Source organism: Falco peregrinus, chromosome 8 (assembly GCF_023634155.1).
Source record: "Falco peregrinus isolate bFalPer1 chromosome 8, bFalPer1.pri, whole genome shotgun sequence".
Taxonomy (NCBI): domain Eukaryota; kingdom Metazoa; phylum Chordata; class Aves; order Falconiformes; family Falconidae; genus Falco; species Falco peregrinus.
In genome coordinates this window covers 53,533,585-53,555,654 of record NC_073728.1, presented here as the reverse complement: position 1 = coordinate 53,555,654, position 22,070 = coordinate 53,533,585, and the positions used below count along the sequence as shown (strand labels likewise).

At 49.4% G+C, this 22,070-nt stretch overlaps 2 protein-coding genes across 5 annotated transcripts; both read left to right on the top strand.

Annotated features, from left to right (window-relative positions):
- The first annotated feature begins 1,188 nt into the window (after positions 1-1,188).
- Positions 1,189-10,474, top strand: LOC106112107 (E3 ubiquitin/ISG15 ligase TRIM25-like). The gene is made up of 6 exons (XM_055811482.1): positions 1,189-1,878; positions 2,515-2,610; positions 3,725-3,958; positions 4,054-4,076; positions 5,070-5,212; positions 9,145-10,474. The coding sequence occupies exons 1-6, from the start codon at positions 1,255-1,257 to the stop codon at positions 9,615-9,617; spliced, it is 1,593 nt and encodes a 530-aa protein (XP_055667457.1). The 5' UTR covers positions 1,189-1,254; the 3' UTR covers positions 9,618-10,474.
- Positions 10,475-11,179: 705 nt separating this feature from the next.
- Positions 11,180-19,911, top strand: LOC101924715 (E3 ubiquitin/ISG15 ligase TRIM25-like). 4 transcript variants are annotated; one of them, XM_055811486.1, is made up of 10 exons: positions 11,180-11,841; positions 13,788-13,883; positions 14,459-14,692; positions 14,809-14,831; positions 15,986-16,113; positions 16,583-16,613; positions 16,850-16,881; positions 17,491-17,643; positions 18,826-18,876; positions 19,661-19,911. In XM_055811486.1, the coding sequence occupies exons 1-10, from the start codon at positions 11,224-11,226 to the stop codon at positions 19,699-19,701; spliced, it is 1,407 nt and encodes a 468-aa protein (XP_055667461.1). In that variant the 5' UTR covers positions 11,180-11,223; the 3' UTR covers positions 19,702-19,911. The 4 variants fall into 4 exon arrangements, with proteins under 4 accessions (XP_055667461.1, XP_055667459.1, XP_055667460.1 ...); XM_055811484.1 differs by having other exon boundaries at positions 17,449-17,643; XM_055811485.1 differs by having other exon boundaries at positions 15,986-16,122.
- The last annotated feature ends 2,159 nt before the right edge of the window (positions 19,912-22,070 follow it).

Genomic DNA, 22,070 nt, shown 5'->3' with positions numbered 1-22,070 from the left:
GGTTTTGCGGTTGGGATGCACGCAGTGGCACGGCAGTCAGCTGGTGCCACGTGCACTAAGGGCAGCGTTCGCAGGTGCAGGTTGCGCCACACTGCAGGAGGTGGGGAAGGGCAACGGGAAGCAGCAGTTTCATGTGCTTTGGGGGAACAGCAAAGCCAGGTGAGCTCTGCATACAGTATTAGTCACATTCGGGACAACTGTGGAAAAGGGATTAGCAGGAGTGGAGTGTAAAGCCACAAACTCCAGAGAGCGGAGAAAAATAATGATAAAGGACACAGTGTAGCAATGAAAATAGGAAACATCACTCGGAAAGTACAGCTAACATCTGAAACCTCTCCATCCAGCAGGCCAAGGTCATTACAGAGCATTAGGGAGCAGTTAATAGGCAGCAAGCTGAAAATGAGCTTGTGCTCTGATATGGAGGGAATTATTCTACCTACCCCCAGCAGGTGCATCGTGTTGGAGAGGGCTGAGAGGCCAATATCATCAGGAAGAGATTTGTATGATGAATTCTTGTAAAATAACTATTGCTTCTCTGGGCAGGTAGCCAAGTGCAGCGCCCTTGCCTGGACAGTGGCTCGGGTGCCTCGCTCGGTTCCAGGAGCGGGTGTTGAACAGGTCCTGGGGAGCCCAGGAGCAGCTCGAGCAGCCCAGTAACCCCAGTCTCTGAGCGACCGCCGGCTGTGGGGCTGTGCCGCGGGGGTCGCGCTGGGCTGGGACAGTCACCGCCAGCGTGCCGGCTGCCAGCACCCCCTCGGGAGCTTCCTGGAACAACGGGGCAGAGAACAGAGCGAGTCGGTTTTAAACTGGCAAAAATAAGTTGCCTCCATCCTGCTCTCCCCCCTGCTCCTGCGACGGAGGGGTCTTGAACTCCCTCCTGTTTCTAGAAGAAACCGCAGCTTCGGGCGTAGCAACCCGCCGGCGGGACGGAGGGGGCTGCCGGGGGGGTACCAGCCCGCGGGACCCCCCGGCGGGAAGGAGGGGGCTGCCGGGGCGCTGGACCGCGGGACCCCCGGCGGCAGGTAGCCGGGAACCGGCGTTATCCCTCCCGCTCGCTTCGCCCCCCCCCCCGCGGCAGGGCCGGGCGGTGCCGGCGGCGGGGCTGGCAGGAGGCAGCGCTACGCGGGGCGGCCCTGCCCGGGACCGGGGCTGCCGGCGGGGGAGGCGGGGCGGGGGGGCCGGCACTGCCGCTTTCGGTTTCTTTTCCCCTCGGTGCGCGCCCAAAGCAGGACCCGGCTGCGCGGCCCGGGCGCCATGGCTGGGCTGGGTGCTGTGGCCGGGCTGAAGGAGGAGCTGACCTGCCCCATCTGCCTGGGCATCTTCCGCAGCCCCGTGTCCCTGAGCTGCGGGCACAGCTTCTGCAAGGGGTGCATCCAGGAGGCGCGCAGGGGCCGGCAGGGCCCCTTCAGCTGCCCGCTCTGCCAGGCCTGCGTGGACCCCCCCGCGGACCCCCAGCCCAACGTGCAGCTCTGCAGCATCGTGGAGCGGCTCCTGAACGCGGCCCCTCGCACGGGGGAGGAAGGGTGCGATGCGCCACGCGAAGAGGAGGGGGACAGCTCGGGCCAGCCGGAGGTGACCCTGTGTGATTTCTGCCTCTGGGAGCCACAGCCAGGCGTGAAGACCTGCCTGACCTGCGAGGCCTCCCTGTGCCAAGCCCACCTGAGCAAGCACAACACGAAGAGCCCCACGAAGGACCACATCCTGGTGGAGCCCTGTGATGCTCAGTCCTTGGCCGAGAGGAGATGCCCCCAGCACGGCAAACCGCTGGAGTGCTACTGCCAGACGGACTCGGTCTGCATCTGCGTGCTGTGCTGTGTCATCGGCTCCCACAAGAGCCATAAGATCATCACTTTGGAGAAGGCTTTTGGCCAAGCGCAGGTAAGAGGCTGCCAGGAGAGTGGCCCAGGCGTGGGTTGCGTTTAGGAGAACCACGGGGGGCTGTGGCCCAGCTGCCTGCAGCACGGGGATAAAACATCTCCCGAGCCTCGGATCTACAGGCTCGGGGTAGGGCTAAATCTCCATCTTGGGTCACTGAGCTTCTATGCCTAGTTTTGCCCCAGATTCCCTCTGGGCTCACCCCTCGGGGTATAAAACGAGATGTTATAAACACTTTCTTCCCATCCTGAGGAGCCAGACTGGTGGGACTGAGTGCTTGTGGCTATGCTTTTAGTTCTTGGTGTACTTCCAAGCTGGAAGATCAGCCTGAGCTGCGTTTACGGGAAGAAAATGAATGACAGAGCAACAGAAAGGAAGCCGTCAGCACTGAAAGTAGCTTTATGCATGGCCGTTGCACATGAACATGAGTTTTCAGTCTCAGATTTCTTTCTTGTGCTCAGAATTGTTGTTATTTGTTCAGGGATAAAATCTTCCAGTTAAACTTTATGTAGTGATTTATCCTGAGAGCATGCGGTGAACAAACTTTTTGCAAGTCTGGCTTAACCCATTTCCATAAAATTGCTGATCTGGTGCCCATATGTCAGTCCTATCCCGATATCTCTCTGGTTATTTTTATAGAATATTTTTCCTAAAACTCTGGAAACAATGAAAACACACGAAGCCGCACTGGATCGAAGCATAGCAAGCCTGCTGGAACAACAGGAGCAAGTAAAGGTTTGTTCCAAGGTCCCGTACTGCTTTGGGGATGGTTGCTTGCTGGTAGCTGATGAGATAAAGTTTTGTTTTGCCCTTCCCCAGATTGTTGATTCCAAAGCCTTTTTTCATTCTTGTGTGGTTTCTCAGATGTTTTCTAGGTTTCTTCTCTGAGGGAGGATGATGAATAACTTTCTTATCAGTCTGGGAAGTATATTCTTAGTTTCCAAAGGACTTTTGAGCTTGAAAGTTGCTGTTAAGTCTGTGCCTCCTGATTAGTGGGTGGCGGTTGGCTTTCCTTTTCCCAACCTTATTCAATTGGCAGGGTCTAAAACATTTCGGAAAATATTTAGGATAAATAAATTTATAGATAGTAATTTTGGAAAATATTATGGAAAAAACCCAGACCATGTTACAGTGATTTTATTCCTTTTTACAACAAGAAATCCCTTTAGGTTAGCTTGTGGTTCTGAAAAGTTGGTAGGAATTAGGTTAAATGATTGCCCCAAAGTGTTTGGGTTTTGCTCCTAGCATGCAGTCACCTATCTAAAAGCTCTGAAAGAGCAGGGAATTTAACACAGGTCTCCAAACCCTAGCTCATTCTGCTTAGGCAGAATTGGCACTTGCCTTCCTCCACAGGGAAAAGTGATGGGAGCAGAAGTCCTGGTGCTGGGAAAAGGAAATGTATATATATACATATATATACATATTCTAGTATGAAGACCTAACTTTACCTGTTGGCAGTGTCCTGTCTGGCAGTATAGCTACTTTCACACCGTGAAGGAAGCTGGGTGGAGGTAGTAAGCAAAGAAACTGTTTCCTCACCCACCCTTAAAAGGACCAAAGGCAATGTATCCCAGAAAAACACCAGTGCAGAATAAGGAAATATATGCATAGTGGAATGTCTTCAGCAAGCATCATGCAAGAAGCACTACTTTTTAATCTTTTTCTGGTCAGTTGCCAGATGCTTTCTGCTGTCAGTGGGACATCTTGATTTGTTGTCATATGGAGCGGCACTAAGTTAGTGGTTACTTCTCTCAGCCCGGAAAAGACCAGGCTCTTTTCTGAGAGAGAGAGTTAGTGTGGAAAATGTAGAATTCAGTCCCTAACAGCTTTGAAAGTGTTTTCTTCATAGGCTAAGGGGAGTCTGCAGAGGGATCAGCTGAAGAGCCTCTTTGACGAGATGTGTATGCAGCTAGAGACCAAAGAAGAGCAGGTCTTGAAAACTCTCAGTCACAATGAGGAGCAACACCTTGCTGAGATTCAGACGGAGATAGAAAAACAGAAAAAGGAGAAGGATGCTGTCAGCCGTGATGTACAGGAGATGGAGGCTCTGAGAGATCAGAAAGACCTACTTCTTTACACCAAGGTACCTAACAGCATCTCCCTTCCCAGAGATACTCAGCTTTTGGGCTGGCCTTTGCCTGGTCTATGCTAATTCTACTTTCAAAATGTCTTTTACAGACTTTTGCAGCGATTCGAGCAAGGTAAGCTCTTCCTGAGGTGGTGCACTATTGCATTACACTTTGTTTCAGGTGCCTGGTAGTCTACTAGTGCGAGTCTGCTAGCCCAGCCTGCATGCCCCAGCCCCACAGCTCCCTGGGCTTGCCCTGGCTGCCCCCTGGGCATGCTGACTGCACACTCTTGAGCCTGGCTTTGGCAGAGACCTGGAGAAGCCCCAGAATATTAACAGAGGTCACGTGTGACTCTTCATATGCAGCATGGCTTCTTTTGCCGTACTCTCCACACCTGTTCTCAAGACCCATTCTGAGGGCAGTTCCTGAATATTTAGGTCCCTGAGTGGGCATGCAAAGGATGGATGAGCTTAGGTATCCTGAGTCATCCTCCAGTTTACATTGCCTTCTGCTTATAAGAAGCAAATGTGGCAGAAGCCGAAACGTGCATGAAGGAGAGTCTACAAAGTTCATGGCTTTTCTCCTGAGCTGTTCCACTAGCGCCTGCCCAGCGCTGTTCCTCCACCACAGCCCACCGCTGCATGCACACAGGCGGCCCCAGCCTGGTCTTTCCTCAGCCCTGCCTTTCAGGTGCAGCAGTTGCCCCTTGGCTGTCATAATGCAGCACCTCTGGTTTGCTGTCCCAGCATCCCAGCAGCTGTCCCTGACACCTCATTAGCTCCTGCTGTGGGGACTTGAGGACTGTAACCGCAAACATGATGCTAGGGCATGTCCTGGCAAAGCTGGGGCTGAGGTGGCTGAGACAAGGTTCCCTGGGGACAGGTACTGTCCATGAAGTGAATTTCATCCTAACAGTGTTGAAGGGATTTGGGGTTCTGGGAGAAACCTGCTCAGAGGGGGAGTCCCTGGTAAAGCTGCAGAGGGAGGGGAGGATAGAAGCTGCTTTCTGTATCTCCCATCGAGGCTGCATGTGGAGCAGGAGAGGCAGTTGTTGGCTCAGGGATGGGTTTTTTGATGGTTTTCTGACAACTTGCTGCTCTTCTGATGTCTTTCTGTATGTTTTAGGAAACACAAGCCAGTTCCTAACACAGTTGGTGTACAACTACCACAGCCACCCATTATTTTGAATGAATTAACAACAAACACTACTCTGAGGTTTTTCCAGCAATTTCTCTCAGACATGCAGTCCTTATTTAAAGCACTACCTGGTAAGTGATCATTTTGCTACACAACAAGCAAGATGGAAAACATATTTTAAAAAGAACTGTAATAAGACACTGAGTACAAGTACCTCTAGAAGAACTGATTAATCACACTTACTAGACAATCTTTAAGGTCCTTCCAACCCATTCTATGATGCTCTATGATATGACTGTATTTTCACATATGTGTACATAAAAGGGCCTCAGGGCTTTTGGATGTGCTCTGAATACACGCTGTTAAAGTGGGCTCTGGGTAAAGAGCTGTGGATGTCCTAGAGTTCTCTGAGAGGATTAAGACTAGCAATGCCTCTTCTGTCTGTAGCATGACTTTGATTCAAAGCACATGGAAAGCCGAGAACTCTTCAAAGCAGCAGCAGCAGCAGGTGGAGTTTGTCTCACAGTGTAAAAAATTTACTTTTTTGTAAGATCAACCTGCTGTCCCAGTGCTGTGCACAGTGGGATGCTTGTCCAATTGAATCAAAAATATTAGGGTTCCTTTGTTATAGCTCCCATGCTGACAGTGAGCCTAGGGTCAAGACCGAGAGACAGCTGGGGTGGGAAGGCTCTACCCAGGGCACACGTGACAGTGCGCACACCTAACTGGCTGCCGCCCATACAGCCTTGGGCGCACCAAGAGGCACACTGCTCACAGCCGCTCCTCAGCTCTGTCTCTGCCATCCCTGTAAGCACAGCCCAGACCTATTCTGGCTAGAAAACCTCAGATCCAGGTTTCCTAATTATCTATGCCACCTGAGCGGTTTTGGTTAGTTGCCCAAGTCACTGCCGCTGTTTCAGTTTCCTGAAGGAGTAACTTCCAGAAAAATGTCACAATTTTGAAATGCATTACATGCAAGAGAAGGTCTGAATAACAACATTCTTCAAATTCCTGAGTGTAGAACTCACTTTTTGTTACTGGCCATGGTAAGAAGTTTTGAGAGTTCTAGAAAATAACTTCACAGTATCACAGACTGGTTGGGGTTGGAAGGGACCTCTGGAGATCATCTAGTCCAACCCCCTGCTCAAGCAGGGTCACCTAGGGCAGGCTGCACAGTCTCATCCAGGTGGGTTTTGGATGTCTCTGGAGAAGGAGACCCCACAGCCTCCCTGGGCAGCCTGTTCCTGTGCTCTGTCACCCTCAAGGTAAAGAAGTTCTTCCCTCAGATTCAGATGGAACTTCTTGTGTTGCACTGTGTGCCCATTGCCCCTGGTCCTGTCACTGGGCACCACTGAAAAGAGCCTGGCCCCGTCCTCCTGGCACTCGCCCTGAAGATATCTGTAGCCCTTGGTAAGATCCCCTCTCAGTCTGCTCTTCTCCAGGCTACACAGGCCCAGCTCTCCCAGCCTTTCCCCACAAGGGAGATGCTCCAGTCCCCTGATCATCTTGTAGCCTCTGCTGGCCCCTCTCCAGCAGTTCCCTGTCTCTGGAACTGGGGAGCCCAGCACTGGACACAGCACTCCAGACGTGGCCTCACCAGGGCAGAGCAGAGGGGGAGGATCACCTCCCTGCCCCTGCCGGCCTCGCTGCTCCTAATAACCCCGGGACACCACTGACCTTGGCCACCCGGGCACATGGCTGGCTCACGGGCAACTGGCTGCCCACCAGACCTCCCAGGCCACCCCCAGCCTGTGCTGGTGCCTGGGGCTGTTCCTCCCTGGGTGCAGGACCCTACACCTGCCCTTATTGAGCTTCATTAGGTTCCTCTCCACCCAGCTCCCCAGCCTGCCCAGGTCTTGCTGAATGGCAGCGCAGCCTCCTGGGGTATCAGCCGCTCCTCCCAGTCTGTATCAGCCACAAACGTGCTGAGGGGACACTCCGTCCCTCCATCCAGGTCGCTGATGAATAAGTTGGAGGACGGGACCCAGCACGGACCCCTGGGGAACACCGCGAGCTACAGGCCTCCAGCCAGGCTGCGCGCCACTGGTCACAGCTCTCTGAGCTCTGCCATTCGGCCAGTCCTCAGCCCACCTCACTGTCCCCTCATCTCGCCCACATGTCCTGATTTTATGTATGAGGCTGTTACGGGAGACAGTGCCAAAAGCCTTGCTGAGGTCAGGGTAGACAACATCCACCACTCTCCCCTCACCTACCCGGCCACTCATTCCATCACTGAAGGCTGTCAGGTTGGTCAGGCATGATTTCCCCCTGGTGAATCCATGTTGACATTCCTGATGACCTTCTTTTCCTCCACATGCTTCAAGACGACCTCCAGGATGAGCTGTTCCATCACCTTTGCAGGGACGGAGGTGAGGCTGACCAGCCTGTGGTTTCCGGGTCCTCCTCCTGTCCTTGCCCTTTTTGAAGACTGGAGTGACACTGGCTTTCCTCCAGTCCTCAGGCACCTCTCCTGTTCTCCATGGCCTTTCAAAGATGATAGAAAGTGGCTTGGCAATGACATCTGCCAGCTCCCTCAGTGTTCGGGGGTGCATCCCATTGGGGCCCATGGATTTGTGAGTGTCAGGCTTGCTTAAGTGATCTCTAATGTGACCCTCCTCGACCAGGGGAAGTCAGCCTTTCTCCAGACTTCCTCTCTTGCCTCCAGGGTCTAGGAAACCAGAGGGCTGGCCTTGGTGGTGAAGACTGAAGCAGAGAAGGCGTTCAGTAACTCCACCTTCTCTGTGTCCTTCATCACCAGAGCACCCACCTCATTCAGCAGCAGGCCCGTGTTTTCCCTAGTCATCCTTTTCCTGCTGACGTACTTGAAGAAGCCCTTCTTGTCCTTGACCTCCCTCACCAAATTTAGTTCCAAATGGACCTTAGCCTTCCTGGTTGCCTCCCTGCATGTTCTGATCACATGCCTATATTCCTCCCAAGTGTCCTTTCCCTCTTTCCACATCCTGTAAACTTCCTTCTTCTGTTTGAGATTTGCCATAAGCTCCTTCCTCATCCATGCAGGCCCCTTGCCTTCTTTGCTTGATTTCCTACTCACGGGGATGCACCTATCTTGAGCTTGGAGGAGGTGATGTTTGAACATTAGCCAGCTCTCTTGGACCCCCCTACCTTCTAGGGCCCTAACCCACGGGATTCCTCCAAGTAGGTCCTTGAAGAGGCCGCAGTTAGCTCTCCTGAAGTCCAGGGCTGCAGTCCTGCCTACTGCCCTGCTTCCTCCACGCAGGATCCTGAACTCCACCGTCTCATGGTCACTGCAGCCAAGGCTGCCCTCAACCTTCCCATCCCCAGCCAGCCTTCTCGGTTTGTGAGCACAAGGTCTAGGAGCATACCTCACCTTGTAGGCTCCTCCACCACCTGCATCAAAAAGTTATCATCAATACTCTGCAGGAACCTTCTGGACTGCCTGTGCCTGGCTGTGTTGTCTTTCCAGTGGGTATCAGGGAGGTTGAAGTCCCCCATGAGAACCAGGGTCTGTGATGGTGAGGCTACCCCCTGTTGTCTGTAGGAGGCCCCGTCGGCCTGATCAGGTGGCCTGTAGCAAACACACAACAGTGTCCCCCATGTTGGCCTCCCCTTAATCTTTACTGTAAGTTCTTGACTTGTTCACTTTTGAAGCTTTGAATGTTCCTAAGCAAATAAACATTTATAAAATGGCTGTGCTACTGTTCACACATTTCTTGTACGTAGAATTTTCTAAGAGTTTTTAAAAATGCCTAATGAAGCTCTGCAGAGGACAATGATAGAAAACTAAAATTGAAGAGTTGCTGTCGTTGGAAACAAAAAAGGAAAAAGACACTTCAAAATTGTGAAAGAGCAGCATTTCTTGAAATGTGTTAGCAATCCCCTTTAGAATTACATAGGAGCAGCTTAGAGAGGTGTTGAGGGTGTTTCGGTTAACATATGCTTTTAATGACTTGGATAAGATGACTTAGATTGACTTTGATGAGTTGGATTGGGAAATCCAGCTTTCAGCAACAGCAAAAGGGATGTGTGCAAATCTGCACAATTATTAATTAACAATTGTAATGTGTTTTTTTTCTTTCTGCAGTTCATCAACATCTGACTTGTTCAGCTGCTCACCCTGACCAAACAATCTTTGACTCCTCATTTGGTTGTTACACATATAGTATACCACATAACCCATATTCTTTACCATACGTGCAGAGTCACCAGAGCTTCTCAGAGGGCTGTCACTTCTGGGAGGTGGACACCAGCAATGCGAGATGCTGGAAGCTCGGAATCATTCACAACAAGATTGAGTGCTACCTGTGCATGTGTTGTGATTACCTTAGTGTGTTCCTAGGTGAAACCATGATCACAACTGAGAACTTTTCTGCAGGCTTCAAAGTGATCAGGGTAGAGCTAGACTGTAGAAGAAATACACTGTCATTTTATAACATGTCTGTCAAGGGTGGAGGTCCTGCTGAGAGACTCAAGCTTATACAGGCAGTAAGCATCCCTTCAAACTACCCCGCCTATGCTACCTTTTTTGTGTCAAACGGCTCTTTGAGGCTCCTGTAGTGATGGGGGGACAAGGTGGTGTTTTGTATTTCCAGGCCTAGGTATTGGGAGTGCTGCTGCATGGAGGCTGTGCTAAGCTGGCATATCAGCAATCAGGGTTTGGGCTGCTGTGACCGCTCGTCTGTGTGACGGCAAGGCCTCTGTGGGGTATAGCGCAGCACACCGCCACTTACTGCCAGAGCTCCTGTCTTATTAGTCCTGTGAATCACTATGAAAATGCTGCTGAGATGCACTTTGTTGCATTGGATCAAATGCTGTGTTGGCTGCATGTTATTAAAGTAGTGTAGTTTGCAAAACACAATGGCAAGTTGGTGTATAAAAATGTTGACAGCACAACATTAACTGCTGCAGAACTGAGCAGCAGCAATGCTCATGTTTGCTGTAATGCATCAGCTTTTACCCCTGCCTTCCTCCACCCATCCTGCAGAACCTGAGCCATCTGTTGCAGAAGCAAAGAGGGCCTGGGAGGCAAGCAGAGACTAGGCAGTAAGACAACTGCTCTGCCTTGCTGCCGTCACCCCCTGCGAGCTCTCTGATACATCGCTTACCGGCTTCTTGCTGCCATTTCGATTTTCTCCTCATGTATGCAAAAATCTCACAGCAACGGGAGTAACGAGGAAAACTCATGTGCTTTTAGCCTCTGCCATATGGGGCCTGGCCCAGTTCATTACGATTGTCCAAACACCTTGGGGAGGAAGAGATGATATTCCTGCCTGCTGCCTTCTGACAGAGCCAGGGTATTTGCCTGAAGAGGTCCAGGCAGGAGCTCTTCACCCCAGCAGGAACAGTGAAGGGCCTTAATGAATGTTACAGTTTTGCAGATCCTAAAATAAATCCTCGTTCAGTCTTGGAAGAAAGTGGCTGTGTTTTGTCTTTTGCATCTTATGCACCAAAATGATACAGAAGACCATGTGGGCAGAGCTGGGTCTCCCAAATGCGCCTGCAGTGGCTGCTGCTCTGCCCGGTCTGGGGTGGTGCAGGTGCCAAGTGGGGTAAGCAAGGCTCCTGAGATGGTGCAGGGATGTTCCTGCCCTAAAGCACATTCCTGAGAGCCTTTCCAGCCCCTGTTTCCCTGTCACCTGGCTGCAGGTAGCAGACCAGCCTCAACAAGTCCCGGTAAAACTTTCCCCTGGGTTCTCCCTATTTTACCTACAGGTAACCTGTAACTGCTGTGGAAAAGAACCAGACAAAGCAGAGGGAGTTCCTGGTTTACCCCTGCTGGGCTCGTGCTCTTCTCATCCAGGGCTTACCTTTCGTTTGCTGTCCCTGGCATGGGATGGAGAAGCTTTCTGGGAGGGCAGAGGGCTGCAGAAGAATTGTCCATCTCCTGCCCTCCCCAGCACTCACTGCTCCCACCAGTCTGGTGGTGGTGGCTCATCCTTGGAGCGATGCTGCATGAGACTGAGGGCAACCATCTCAAAGCGGCTGCCACAGTTTAGAGGAGCTGCGTGTGGGTGGAGCCTGGGACGGGAGCGTTATCTCTGCTGCCCTGTCACGAGGACTTGCATGCAGCCTCTGTGCTGGGTCTCCAACCATGGCACAACGCCAAAGTCATCTCTTTTAGTTTCGTTTCTCACAGGCCAGCCAACACACCATTTCTGCAGCCATGGCAAAAGCCAAGGAAGGATATGGAAGGGGTGCGAGCCTGGAGGATGAACTCAGCTGTCCCATCTGCCTGTCTCTGTACAGGGACCCAGTGCTGCTGAGCTGTGGGCACAGCTTCTGCAAGCAGTGCATCCAGAAGGCGCTCAGTGCCCAGCAGCAATCGAAGGCCACTTACTCCTGCCCTGTATGTCAGCTCCAGCTGGGGCCCATCCTGGATCTGCAGAAGAATTTCCAGCTGTGCAGCATTGTGGAGGCATTTCTGGCCACAACTTCCAAAGAACAACAGGACGAGGGCTCTGCAGAGGAGAAAGAGGTGGTTCCCTGTGACTTCTGCCTGGACTGGTCCCAGCCAGCCGTGAAAACCTGCCTGAACTGCGATGCGTCCTTGTGCCAGGCCCATCTGAACAAACACAACGCCAAGGCTTCCCAGCAGGACCATGTCCTGGTGGAGGTGGGCGCAGGCGGTCTGGTGGAGGAGAGGAAGTGCCTGGAGCATGGCAGGCTGCTGGAGTGCTACTGCCAGGATGACAGGCAGTACATCTGCATGCTCTGCTCTATCGCGGGATGCCACAAGGGCCACAACATCCTCAGCCTGAAGGAGACACATGACAGACAGCTGGTAAGGGGCTCTCCTCTCCCCATGGCCCCTGCAAGGGTTGCTGCAAACTCCTGACCTGGAGGAATGGGGCAAGCTGCAGGAGGGGCTGCAAGGATTTCACCGGGGAGTGGGGATGGGGGCAGGCAAGGACAGGCAGGCAGCAGCTCCGGGGATTTCATGCCCACCCCGGCAGGGACTAGTGCATTGTGCTGGAATTTGCTTTTCATTTCCTCCTTTGCGGTGTCAAAGCAGCCTGGCAGGCTAAGCAGAGGAAGAAAGGCAGAAAATGGTGTTTGGGGCTGCCTGGGACAAGGGTGGGTAAATCCTGCAGTGTGTGCTGATGTGGGCGTGCATGTGGGTAAGTGGGCGAGTGGCAGGCGCACGGCTCCGCCGCCCCCGCTGCTGCAGTGCATACTGGTCGTGCACAGCCCCACGCAACTGCAAACTGCCACGCACCAGGGCGTTCCTGGCTGCGACTGAGAAGTATTCTTGCAGGGGTTAAGAAATTTCTTTCTCCACAGAGCCTCGGGGACCCCACCACTGCTGAACTTTGGGTTGGGAAACAGGTTTTCCCACTCTTGCCTCTGGCTCCCTACTCCCTCTGCCACAAATTTTGCTGAGCTAGCGTCCCAGAGGGCACAGAGATATGGGCCCTCATGTCCTTGGCTTTGAGTCCAGCTGCTGTCCTTGAAAAGCTCCAGAATCAGCTGAGACTGAGGAGTTAAAATGTATTTTCCATTCCATTCCATAAAATGCTTGCTCACTGCTTGCATTTGAAATTTCTGGGCTCAGTTTAAAGCCCAAACAAAACACCCTGCAGGAACCCAGTGCATGGGCAGGAAATGCCTGGCTTGCTCCCGACCTCAGGACAGGTCACAACCTCCTCAGGAATTAGCAGGAAGCATCCTTTGCAGTTACACGTATTGCAAACTAACTTTCTCCCCCATGTTACCTATAAAAAATTCAGGGCTGCCAAACAGAAGTGGGGTGTCTAGGATAGTAACCGTTCCCTTCATCCCTGGAGCTGGTAAGGGAGCAGTAGTGCCCTGTCTATGGGGAAGCCATCTCCATGGGTCTCAGCTGCATATTCCTCTTCTTTGCTTGTTTTTTTTTAAACTCCCCAAGATAGCCAGAGGAATCAGGAATGCAGCTTTTTAGAAGGAATTATAAAAGGGTTTTGGTGCAAGGAACCTCAGCTGAATTTGATTATTTGTCTTTTAATTTTTCCAAGAGTAAAACTTTCCAGCTGTGACAACTATCTCATGGAAAACCTAAGTTTTCTGGTATCATTTTTACTAAAGAAACGGGAGTCTAGCAGCTGTGTTTGCTGTGGCCATTCTTGGGTGCTCAAGGTGTGAAAACTGCTGGAGGCAGCCAGAAGCAACCAGAACCAGAGACTGTCTGATCCCCAAAGAACAAAGTTTAATGTCCCTTCTGAAATGTGTCATTGTGCAGTATATATAACAGCACTCAATGATAGTGGTATCCGTTAAAAGAAACAGCTGGGTGAGTAAGTACCGCTGTTTTGCTGATCTTCAGAAAAGATGGTTGCTTATTACCTTATCCTCAGATCCCACAGCTGGTGACAGATGTGAAAACTAAGGATTTGGGTCACGTTAGGTACATGTGAAGATTCTGGCAGGAACAGAGCCTTAACGGATAAATTGAGATGTAATTATTTAAAGTGAAATCTACTTATTCAAAGGGAAAGTTGTTTACTAACCTACCTATACAAAGTTACACATCTATAAAAATTAAACACTGACTTGAAAGTTTTCAAGGTCATGTCAGTTTTCCGTTATGCCCTGTCTTTATGAGGAGGCGTTTATTATAGGACTTGCTGGTGAAAGCAGGGAGGTAGAAGGTACCTGTGCCATTTTATCAGCTCTGCAAACTGCCGGTCTGGTTTAAAGCTTCCTGTGCTGCTTCCCTGCTGCAAAGTACAGTGCTGCCTTTCCTTCTTCTAGGGTGAACTCATGGACATTGTGACATGGCTGCAGGAATGTAAAAGCGCTTTAGCTACTGCCCTAGAAGAGCTTCAGGAAACCAAGAATCAGCTCAAGGTTGGTACTCAGATCATCACTCAGAGCATCTTTCCTCCACAATTTCCCAGAAGTGATGGCAAATACACTGTTAGAAGCAGATGAATAGAAAGAGATACAGTCCAAAGCAGGGAGAACACCGGTGTGAGAAACTGCCAGAAGCCAAGCTTTTTCACAGCTCCCCAGCATAGCTCTACAGGAGGAACCACCTGGGAGACTCTGCCATATATTGTGGTTGCACAGATGAGGTTGCAGGACTGGCAGACCACAGATCATACCTATCATTATGTATTTTTAAAGTTCTCTATCTGTTAAATGAAAGAAAAACAAGTTGAGTCTACAAGTGGGATTCTCAGCGTGTACCAATAGAGTTCTCACATTGCTAGCTGGATTTTATCTGATTTTTTTACTATATCAGGATTAATTTTCATAACCCTGTGCTTAATCAGATATTCTAAGCAAATGTTTATTGTCTGCTTCCTTCTAAAGCCAGTGCAAAGGATAGATACAATTAATAAATAATTCATAAACAGGGACACTAAGCTGAAGTGCTGAGTTCCTGAGCCAGTGCACCATTTGCTTATCTGTTCATTTAGACTAATACAGAAACAGTGACTTCTCAGCTGCAAATGCTGTTTGAAGAGATGAAGACAGAGATGACTCAGAAAGAGAAGAAGATCCTGAGTGACATTCAATCCAATGAGAAAAAACAGCTGGCATATATTACCAAAGTGAAGAAGAAAATGGAACAGAGGAGACATAAGGCTGCACAGCATCTTCAGTCTTTGCAGAAGATGAAAGAGCAAACGGATGTTTTCCTCTTTCTCAAAGTAAGCAGCAGTACTCCGCTTTTCTTCATGAATATCGCTGTTTGTCAGCCAGCTGCCCTTTCTGGAAACCACATTAACAATTTTTTTCCTTTTTCTTTTGGCAATCTTATTTGTAGGAATTTAAACTGGCCAAGGACAGGTATGTTCCATCTGAAAACACTTGTTTTATTCTTTGAAAAAATATGGTGTTGATAACTGGGATCAAACCTGTCTGTCCCAGAACCCTACGCTGCAAAGCTGCTCTCTATTCCCGCTGAGCCAGAGGGCACCACCTCCACACAATTAATGAAGATGCAGAGATACCCGCCTGCCATCCCAGAGTTCCCTTTAAGTTTCAGTTTCCTTGGCAGCTACACGGTTGCTGGATTCTGATGAAAACCAGTGGGTTTCGTTACCAGAAAACCGTTTTTATCAGAGATTAAGCCCATAGGGTTCAGTTTACAGCAACACTCTCTGGGATGGGTATTGTGCCACTCCTGTATGTAGGTCCCAGTGAAAAGCCTTCAGCTGCAAAGGTAACTGGCTCATTTCCCACTGAGTTTTGCTTCTGCTTGTGGACAAGCTTAATAGCTAGACAGATTTATTATCTTTTCCCTTGCAAGTGATACATTTGACTTATCACATCCTAATTGACACCTGGGTGTCAGCTGCAATTCAATGGTGCAAAATCACACCAACAGTAAATTAGAGATCCACAAGAGGTTTTGCTGCAGCACTGAACTCCCCAGCCGCATGAAGGGCTAGCTTAAACATCTAGGTAGATTTTAAGATGTCATCTTTTTAACTTGTACAAATTAAAGCTGGGTTTGAACTTGGATTGCAAGGATAACTTTGAATCACTGTGTACCTAGGGGGTGTGCTGGCAGCAGCATAGTCCATTACTCACAGCTGTGCTACAAGTCAAAATCTAGACTGTGGGATCAAAGTCATTTTCCAGAAGCCTGGACACCATTTAATACGTTTGGCATTTTCTTTCTATCAGGATGGCAGTTGTGCTAGAACAGTAAGTACCTGCCTGCAGCAGGTCAAATCACAAGGGTATTAGCAAAACTCCTTCCCCTTTCTCATTTCCAGCATTTGAAAGTTCCATCCAGGTTTGGTAAGCAGAAGGCATTGCCAAAAAAATAACTACATAACAATTTCAACTCACTTAACCTTATCAGAGAGCTGTTTACATGATAATTCATGTTGCCAAAGCACCCTCCTCTTTCGTAGAGTCCTTCCTAAAAAAGGATTTGTTAACTTTCTAATGCTAAATGGTTTTCCTTGGTGAAATGACTGCCTGCGCTCTAGGATTCGGAGTCAGAATTTCTGCGTTGAAGGGACAGACATGGTGGTGGTGCAGCTGGATCAGGCCAGGATCGATTGCTGCCGACGCCTGATGTGGGACTTCATGAGTCACCTGGGCTCACTGCTGGAAGATGTGCACAGTGAGTGACCTGCCCCGACCTGCCGGCCACACGCTGCCGAACCCAAGCAGAGACCACCAAGCCCCAGGGTTCAGTGAGCAGGGCTGATGGCCACTGAACGGTGGCTCCTTTATACGGGGCATGTGCGTGGCCTTGAGGGGCTGATAAGGATTCAGATGGGATCTTGGGGTGTTGGAAAGGGGAGGGCAAAAGGGGCGGAAAGACTGTTTCTGGGGATAACAAGAAAGAGGTCTGCTCCTAACCAGCGTAAGGACAGCTCCTAGCTGAGGTGGTTTCCTGCTCCCACCTACCTCCCGAGTCTTTGGGTGTGCAATCATGCTTTTGAGAAATGGCCCCTTCGTTTGCCCACCCCTATCCCCACCTAGTTTATCCCGGACCATGAGATCCAGGGACACAGTACCAAATCCCAACCTTGAATGCATTACTAGCTTTGTAAAACATTCTTCTCCATCTTTCTTAGGTGAACTCACCAACCAAATTAAGCGGAACAGGTAAATCCTTTTCTTAACTTACAAAATGTTCCCTGCAAATTTCTCTAACAGTTGTTCATTTAAGGACCGTATGCCCTGTGCTCCTCTGCTTTGGTCTCAAGGAGGGCCCAACAGTCTAGAAGGCTGTCCTTCATCTCAAAAGAGGGGGTCAGATCTATTCACATGTCTTATCTTGTTATTAGCAAGATGTATTTGTGTTTTATGAGTCACTAACATTCAACACTATTTCTTTACAGTGGGGCTTCAGACACTGGTACCTCTTCAAATTGTAAGTGTTCAAAAATACTAGTTATTCCCCAGGACTCTGGCCTGGGGCTGTGAGTCTTGCGGAGAAAACCTCCCACATAAAAATGTGAACAGAATTTTGTTGCATGCATATCCTCTCCTTGCCAGAGGTGAGACAAGCAGGCGTGCAGCCTCAGGGCACAGCTCTCAAAATCTGCAGTGGGCAAAAATCTCTGGGAACTCACCAGAGGAATCATTTCTCTTCAGCCTGAGGGAGAGATTGGGTTTGCTTCAGTATCCAGTAATCTGAGTCTGAGCTGGCTCCAAGGAAAGACCATGTAGGGTGTGCTGGGTTGACCCTGGCTAACACAGGTGCCCACCACAGTCACTCCATCGCTCCCCTCCTCAGCTGGACTGGGGAGAGAAAATAGAATAAAAGGCTCATGGGTCGAGGTAAGGGCAGGGAGATCACTAAGCAATGACCGTCACAGGCACAACAGACTTGATTTGGGGAAATTAGTGTAATTTATTACCAATCACCAGAGTAGGGTAACGAGAAATAAAACTAACATCTTAAAACCAGCTTTCCCCACCCCTCCCTTCTTCCCAGGCTCAACTTTTCTCCCAATTTTCTCTCCCTCCTCCCCGCCAGCGGTGCAGGGGGACAGGGAACGGGCGCTGCGGTCAGTTCATCACACGTTGTCTCTGCCGCTCCCTCCTGCTCAGAGGGAGGGCTCCTCACTCTCCCCCTGCTCCAGCGTGGGGTCCCTCCCACAGGAGCCAGACCTCCAGGAACTTCTCGAAGGTGAATCCTTCCCATGGGCTGCACCTCTTCATGAACTTCTCCAGTGTGGGTCCCTCCCACAGGGTGATGTCCTTCAGGAACAGGCTGCTCAAGCCTGGGGCCCCCGCGGGGTCACGAGTCCTGCCAGGAGCCTGCTCCAGCCTGGGCTCCTCTCTCCATGGGTCCACTGGTCCTGCCAGGAGCCTTCCCATGGGGTCAGAGACTCCTTCGGGGATCCACCTGCGCTGGCGTGGGACCCTCCCCGGGCTGCAGGTGGGTACCTGCTCCCCGTGGGCTCCATGGGCTGGGGGCACAGCCTGCCTCACCGTGGGCTTCCCACGGGCTGCGGGGGGATCTGCTCTGGTGCCTGCAGCACCTCCTGCCCCTCCTTCTGCACTGACCTGGGGTCTGCAGAGTTGTTTCTCTTAGATATTCTCACTCTTCTCTTTGGCTGCAGTTCCTCTGATATTTGGGGTTTTTTTCATCTCTTCTTAAACACATTCTCCCAGAGGCGCTACCACCGTCTCCGATGGGCTGGGCCTTGGCCAGCGGCGGGTCCGTCCTGGAGCCGGCGGGCACTGGCTCCATGGGACACAGGGGAAGCTGCTGGCAGCCTCTCACAGAAGCCACCCCTGTAGCCCCCCGCTACCAAAGCCTTGCCGTGCAAACCCAGTACAAGGGTTTCCCACCAACTGAGCAGGAGCTGGAGCAAACTCAGTGCCTGAAAGGTTTCCCAGACAAATCCAAATGCTGCAGGCGATATTAAATCTGTAAACAGTATTTCTCTTATGATAGTACTAATCTGATGCTCAAATAGATTTCTGCTGGGTACAGCGGTATATCCTTTCTACATGCTTTTTCTAAGAAATGGTTTTTGTAAGTTATTTGAAAGATTTTTTATATTTTTTAATTGCTGCAACAGAAGTTCTATTTGCAAACAAGTTTTTCTTAATTCATAAATTCAAAATAAAATCCTATCTTCTTCACCCCTTTTTAATTTTTGGAGGGGAAAATTACTCTCTTCTGACAAGCATTTCTTAGAGACATGTTAATGGTAAAATTTTACTTGGGAAGGGATGTTTTTGAGAAGAGCTGTTCAGTGGGGGGGGTTGAGAACAATGTAGTCTTGCCCTAAAAGCAAACATATTTGTTTTACCAGACACATTTGAAAAAGCAGAAAAAAATCTCGTTTTCTTTTTACAGTAGTTCATGTAGCTGATGATGGCTGGAGAGCACAACAGGCATGTGGTGCAGGTAAGCAATTAAAAGGAGGATTAATTACACAGCACAGCTTAACAATACAGTTACTTTCATTTAGAATTATAGAATCATAGAAATTTTTTAGGTTGGCAAAGATCTTTAAGATCATCAAGTCCAACTGTTAACCCAGCACTGCCAAGTCCACCACTAAACCATGCCCCTAAGCACGACACCTACGTGTCTTTTAAATACCTCCAGGGATGGTGACTCATCCACTTCCCTGGGAGCCTGTTCCAGTGCTTGACAACTTTTTCAGTGAAGAATTTTTTCCTAGCATGCGATCTAAACCTCCCCCGATGCAACTTGAGGCCATTTCTTCTCATCCTATCAGTTGTTACCGGGGAGAAGAGACCAACCCCTACCTGCCTACAGCCTCCCTTCAGGCAGCTGTAGGGAGCGATAAGGTCCCCCCTGAGCCCCCTCCTCTCCAGGCTGAACACCCCCAGTTCCCTCAGCTGCTCCTCATAAGACTTGTGCGCCAGCCCCTTCCCCATTAACATAATGTCAGCCTGAAATCTAGAGGTATCTTCTTCCATCAGTGTACGTGGCCACTTATTTGTCTTGTGAGCTCAGTCTTCTTCTACAGACATATTCATGTCTGTGTTCTGTACAGAACCAGACGGTTACTCAAAACAGGGGAGCAAGAGGAAGTATCTTTTCTGAGGCAATGCAAAGCTATACTTGGAAGAAACTTGTCAAATATGTTATTAGCATAGCGATAAAATATTACTTTATTATTACAGTAAGTGAAACTTTTCCATCTTGTGTATTCCTACAGCACAAAACCAACGATTGGTGCACTTCAAGTGGCACATGTAACAAAGTGTATGGTCCACGTATGCCCAGAAGTAAGGGAGAGATGAAAAAAAAGAAGCCAGAACTGAGATGGAAAGAAAAAGTTAAATATTGTCAAAAATGCCTTCTAAAAATGGGGACCTGCCAGATGTCTTGACCTCCCCTGCATACCTGCAATTAAAAGCAATTCTGTAGCATATGCAAATTTGGAAAAGAAGTGCTAAGAATGAACATGAACATAAGAAAATCTCCAACTGCTGGACTATATCATCTCATGGTACTAATGATACTTGCGTACTATTAGTTGTGGTGACTGTGTTGTCATTTTGTCATTGGATAACAAAAGAAATGGCTGTAGATACAGATAAACAAGGCTGGCTGATTTCATGCCATCACCAGGAATTAATTGTTGAGAGCCTTGTTTGTGGATGGTTGCAGTAGGAAGCTGTTCAGAACCATGCCACAGATTTGGATTATCACATTTAACATGAGTGATCTTTGTAGCAAAGAATTAATTATCTGTGTATGAGTTAGCCTCTAAGCCACATTTTAACACTTCCGCAGAGTGCTCAAAGAGCCATGCAAAATACCGCAGTCGGCAGCATACGAAGATGCTTTACTGGTCAAATCTTCATGTGTTCAGATGTTCTCTTCTGATCAAGCACATGCCGTGCTTTCCTGATGTAGCCCTTATTGCACCTGTCAGCTCCACCAAGGGATTTCATGGACACTGACAGGCAGCTAGCTCACTCTGCTTTTGTGGGCTGCTCTGTGCCTAGCTGTGGTTTAGATCCTACATGCAGGTTCACAACCTGGGTGTTTCTTCTCCAAACGATAAAAATGTTTTGCTGCAAATGTGAGTTGCCAACATCCACATTTTTAAGAAATAAAGGCTAAAGTTCTGAATGCTTCTGTATGAATTAGAATTCATGGCTACAACTCTATTGTCACTTGTGGTAATTGCAGTGATTGAAAACCATAAACTCAGCAAAATCCATCTTGGATTTAGTGTAATGTCTCCCTTCATGGTTTAGATGGACTCACCAAGCTGTAATGGATCCTAAGCAGCCCTTGCTCTGCTGCATACATCAATTGTCAGCGTAACAGAAAGTGCATGGCCAAATTCTGGGAGCTCAGCAGTAGCTCAAGGTGACTTTGCAAATATTCCCTACTGCTCGAAGCCAGTGACACATGAAGGACAGCTGCTCTCAACCACTGAAATGAGGCAAAAGAAATGAGCCTGTCCTTCAGCACTTTTGTGTCCTGGTCTTTTCTCTGGCTGCCAGGTAGTTATTGCTTTCACCCCAGGTGAAAGAGCCATGACCAGCCAATGCAGTTCAGTGCTGCTGCTGCATACAGCAAGTTATTGCACTGCTGTAAATCACTACAGAGAGATCTACTCAAGCACGGTATCTTAAGGCACTCCCTCCTCTCCATCTCACAGCATGTCTTGTGTTTGACTACATTTAGGAAACGTCAGCACCTCTGTAACTCCTTCTGAAATACCAGTTTAGCATTTCCTCAGTGAAACCCATATTGCAAACATGTATTCCCACACCTCCAGCCACAGGCTGCTGTGGGAGAACTGGAGCACCACTCTCCTCACTAGCAGAGGGAAAGGGCAACTGGCAGCGGTGTGCTGAGCGATTCCTGCACTCCCAGGCAGCTGCCCTCACCAACAGGTTTCTGGATATATGGCTACTCCCTTGTCCACAAGCAATTGTCATGTTTTTAACACCGTTTCTGACAGTCTTGGAGAAGCCATGGTATTTTCTTCTCCCAGGGAGGTTCAGGTCCTGACTTCACCTTTCCTCCAGTGCCAGCCATCAGCTCCCTGAATCTCTGAGCCCCTGGCAGAAAAGTCTGTTAACTGGTTAGAAAAGGGTCCTTCCAGAAACCTTCACCACAGGCAACCATCCAGGTTTTCACAAATGGAGCCATATTCATAAGAGGCTTTCAGAAGGGCCAGGAGCGGTTGAGAAGGGAGTATGTCTGCAGCTGGCTGGGTTGAGGCCATTCATGCTTGAAGGAAGAGCTCCACAGCCCGCACTAGACAGTTGTTACGCTGCCTTTGAAGCATTGATCACAGATAACACAGTATTGCACTAAGACTGAAGTACTTTGCATAACTAAAACCCAAGATCAATGAGATTTATTGACCAAAACAAAGATAATAATTGTCTGGATGGAAATTGCCCACCATCTAATTTGGAGGGAAAAGTGCACGTAGCTCTTCACTGCTAGGTTTATCGGACTTGAATTTGGGGTTGATGTTAAGCATCTGCCAAAATGAAGCAAAAAAGGTAATTCTATTGTAGGCAAAATTAATGTGATCCAGGAGATAAAGACCTTATTATTTCTGCTATGTGGCAAAAGCAAAGGGTTTCATTTCA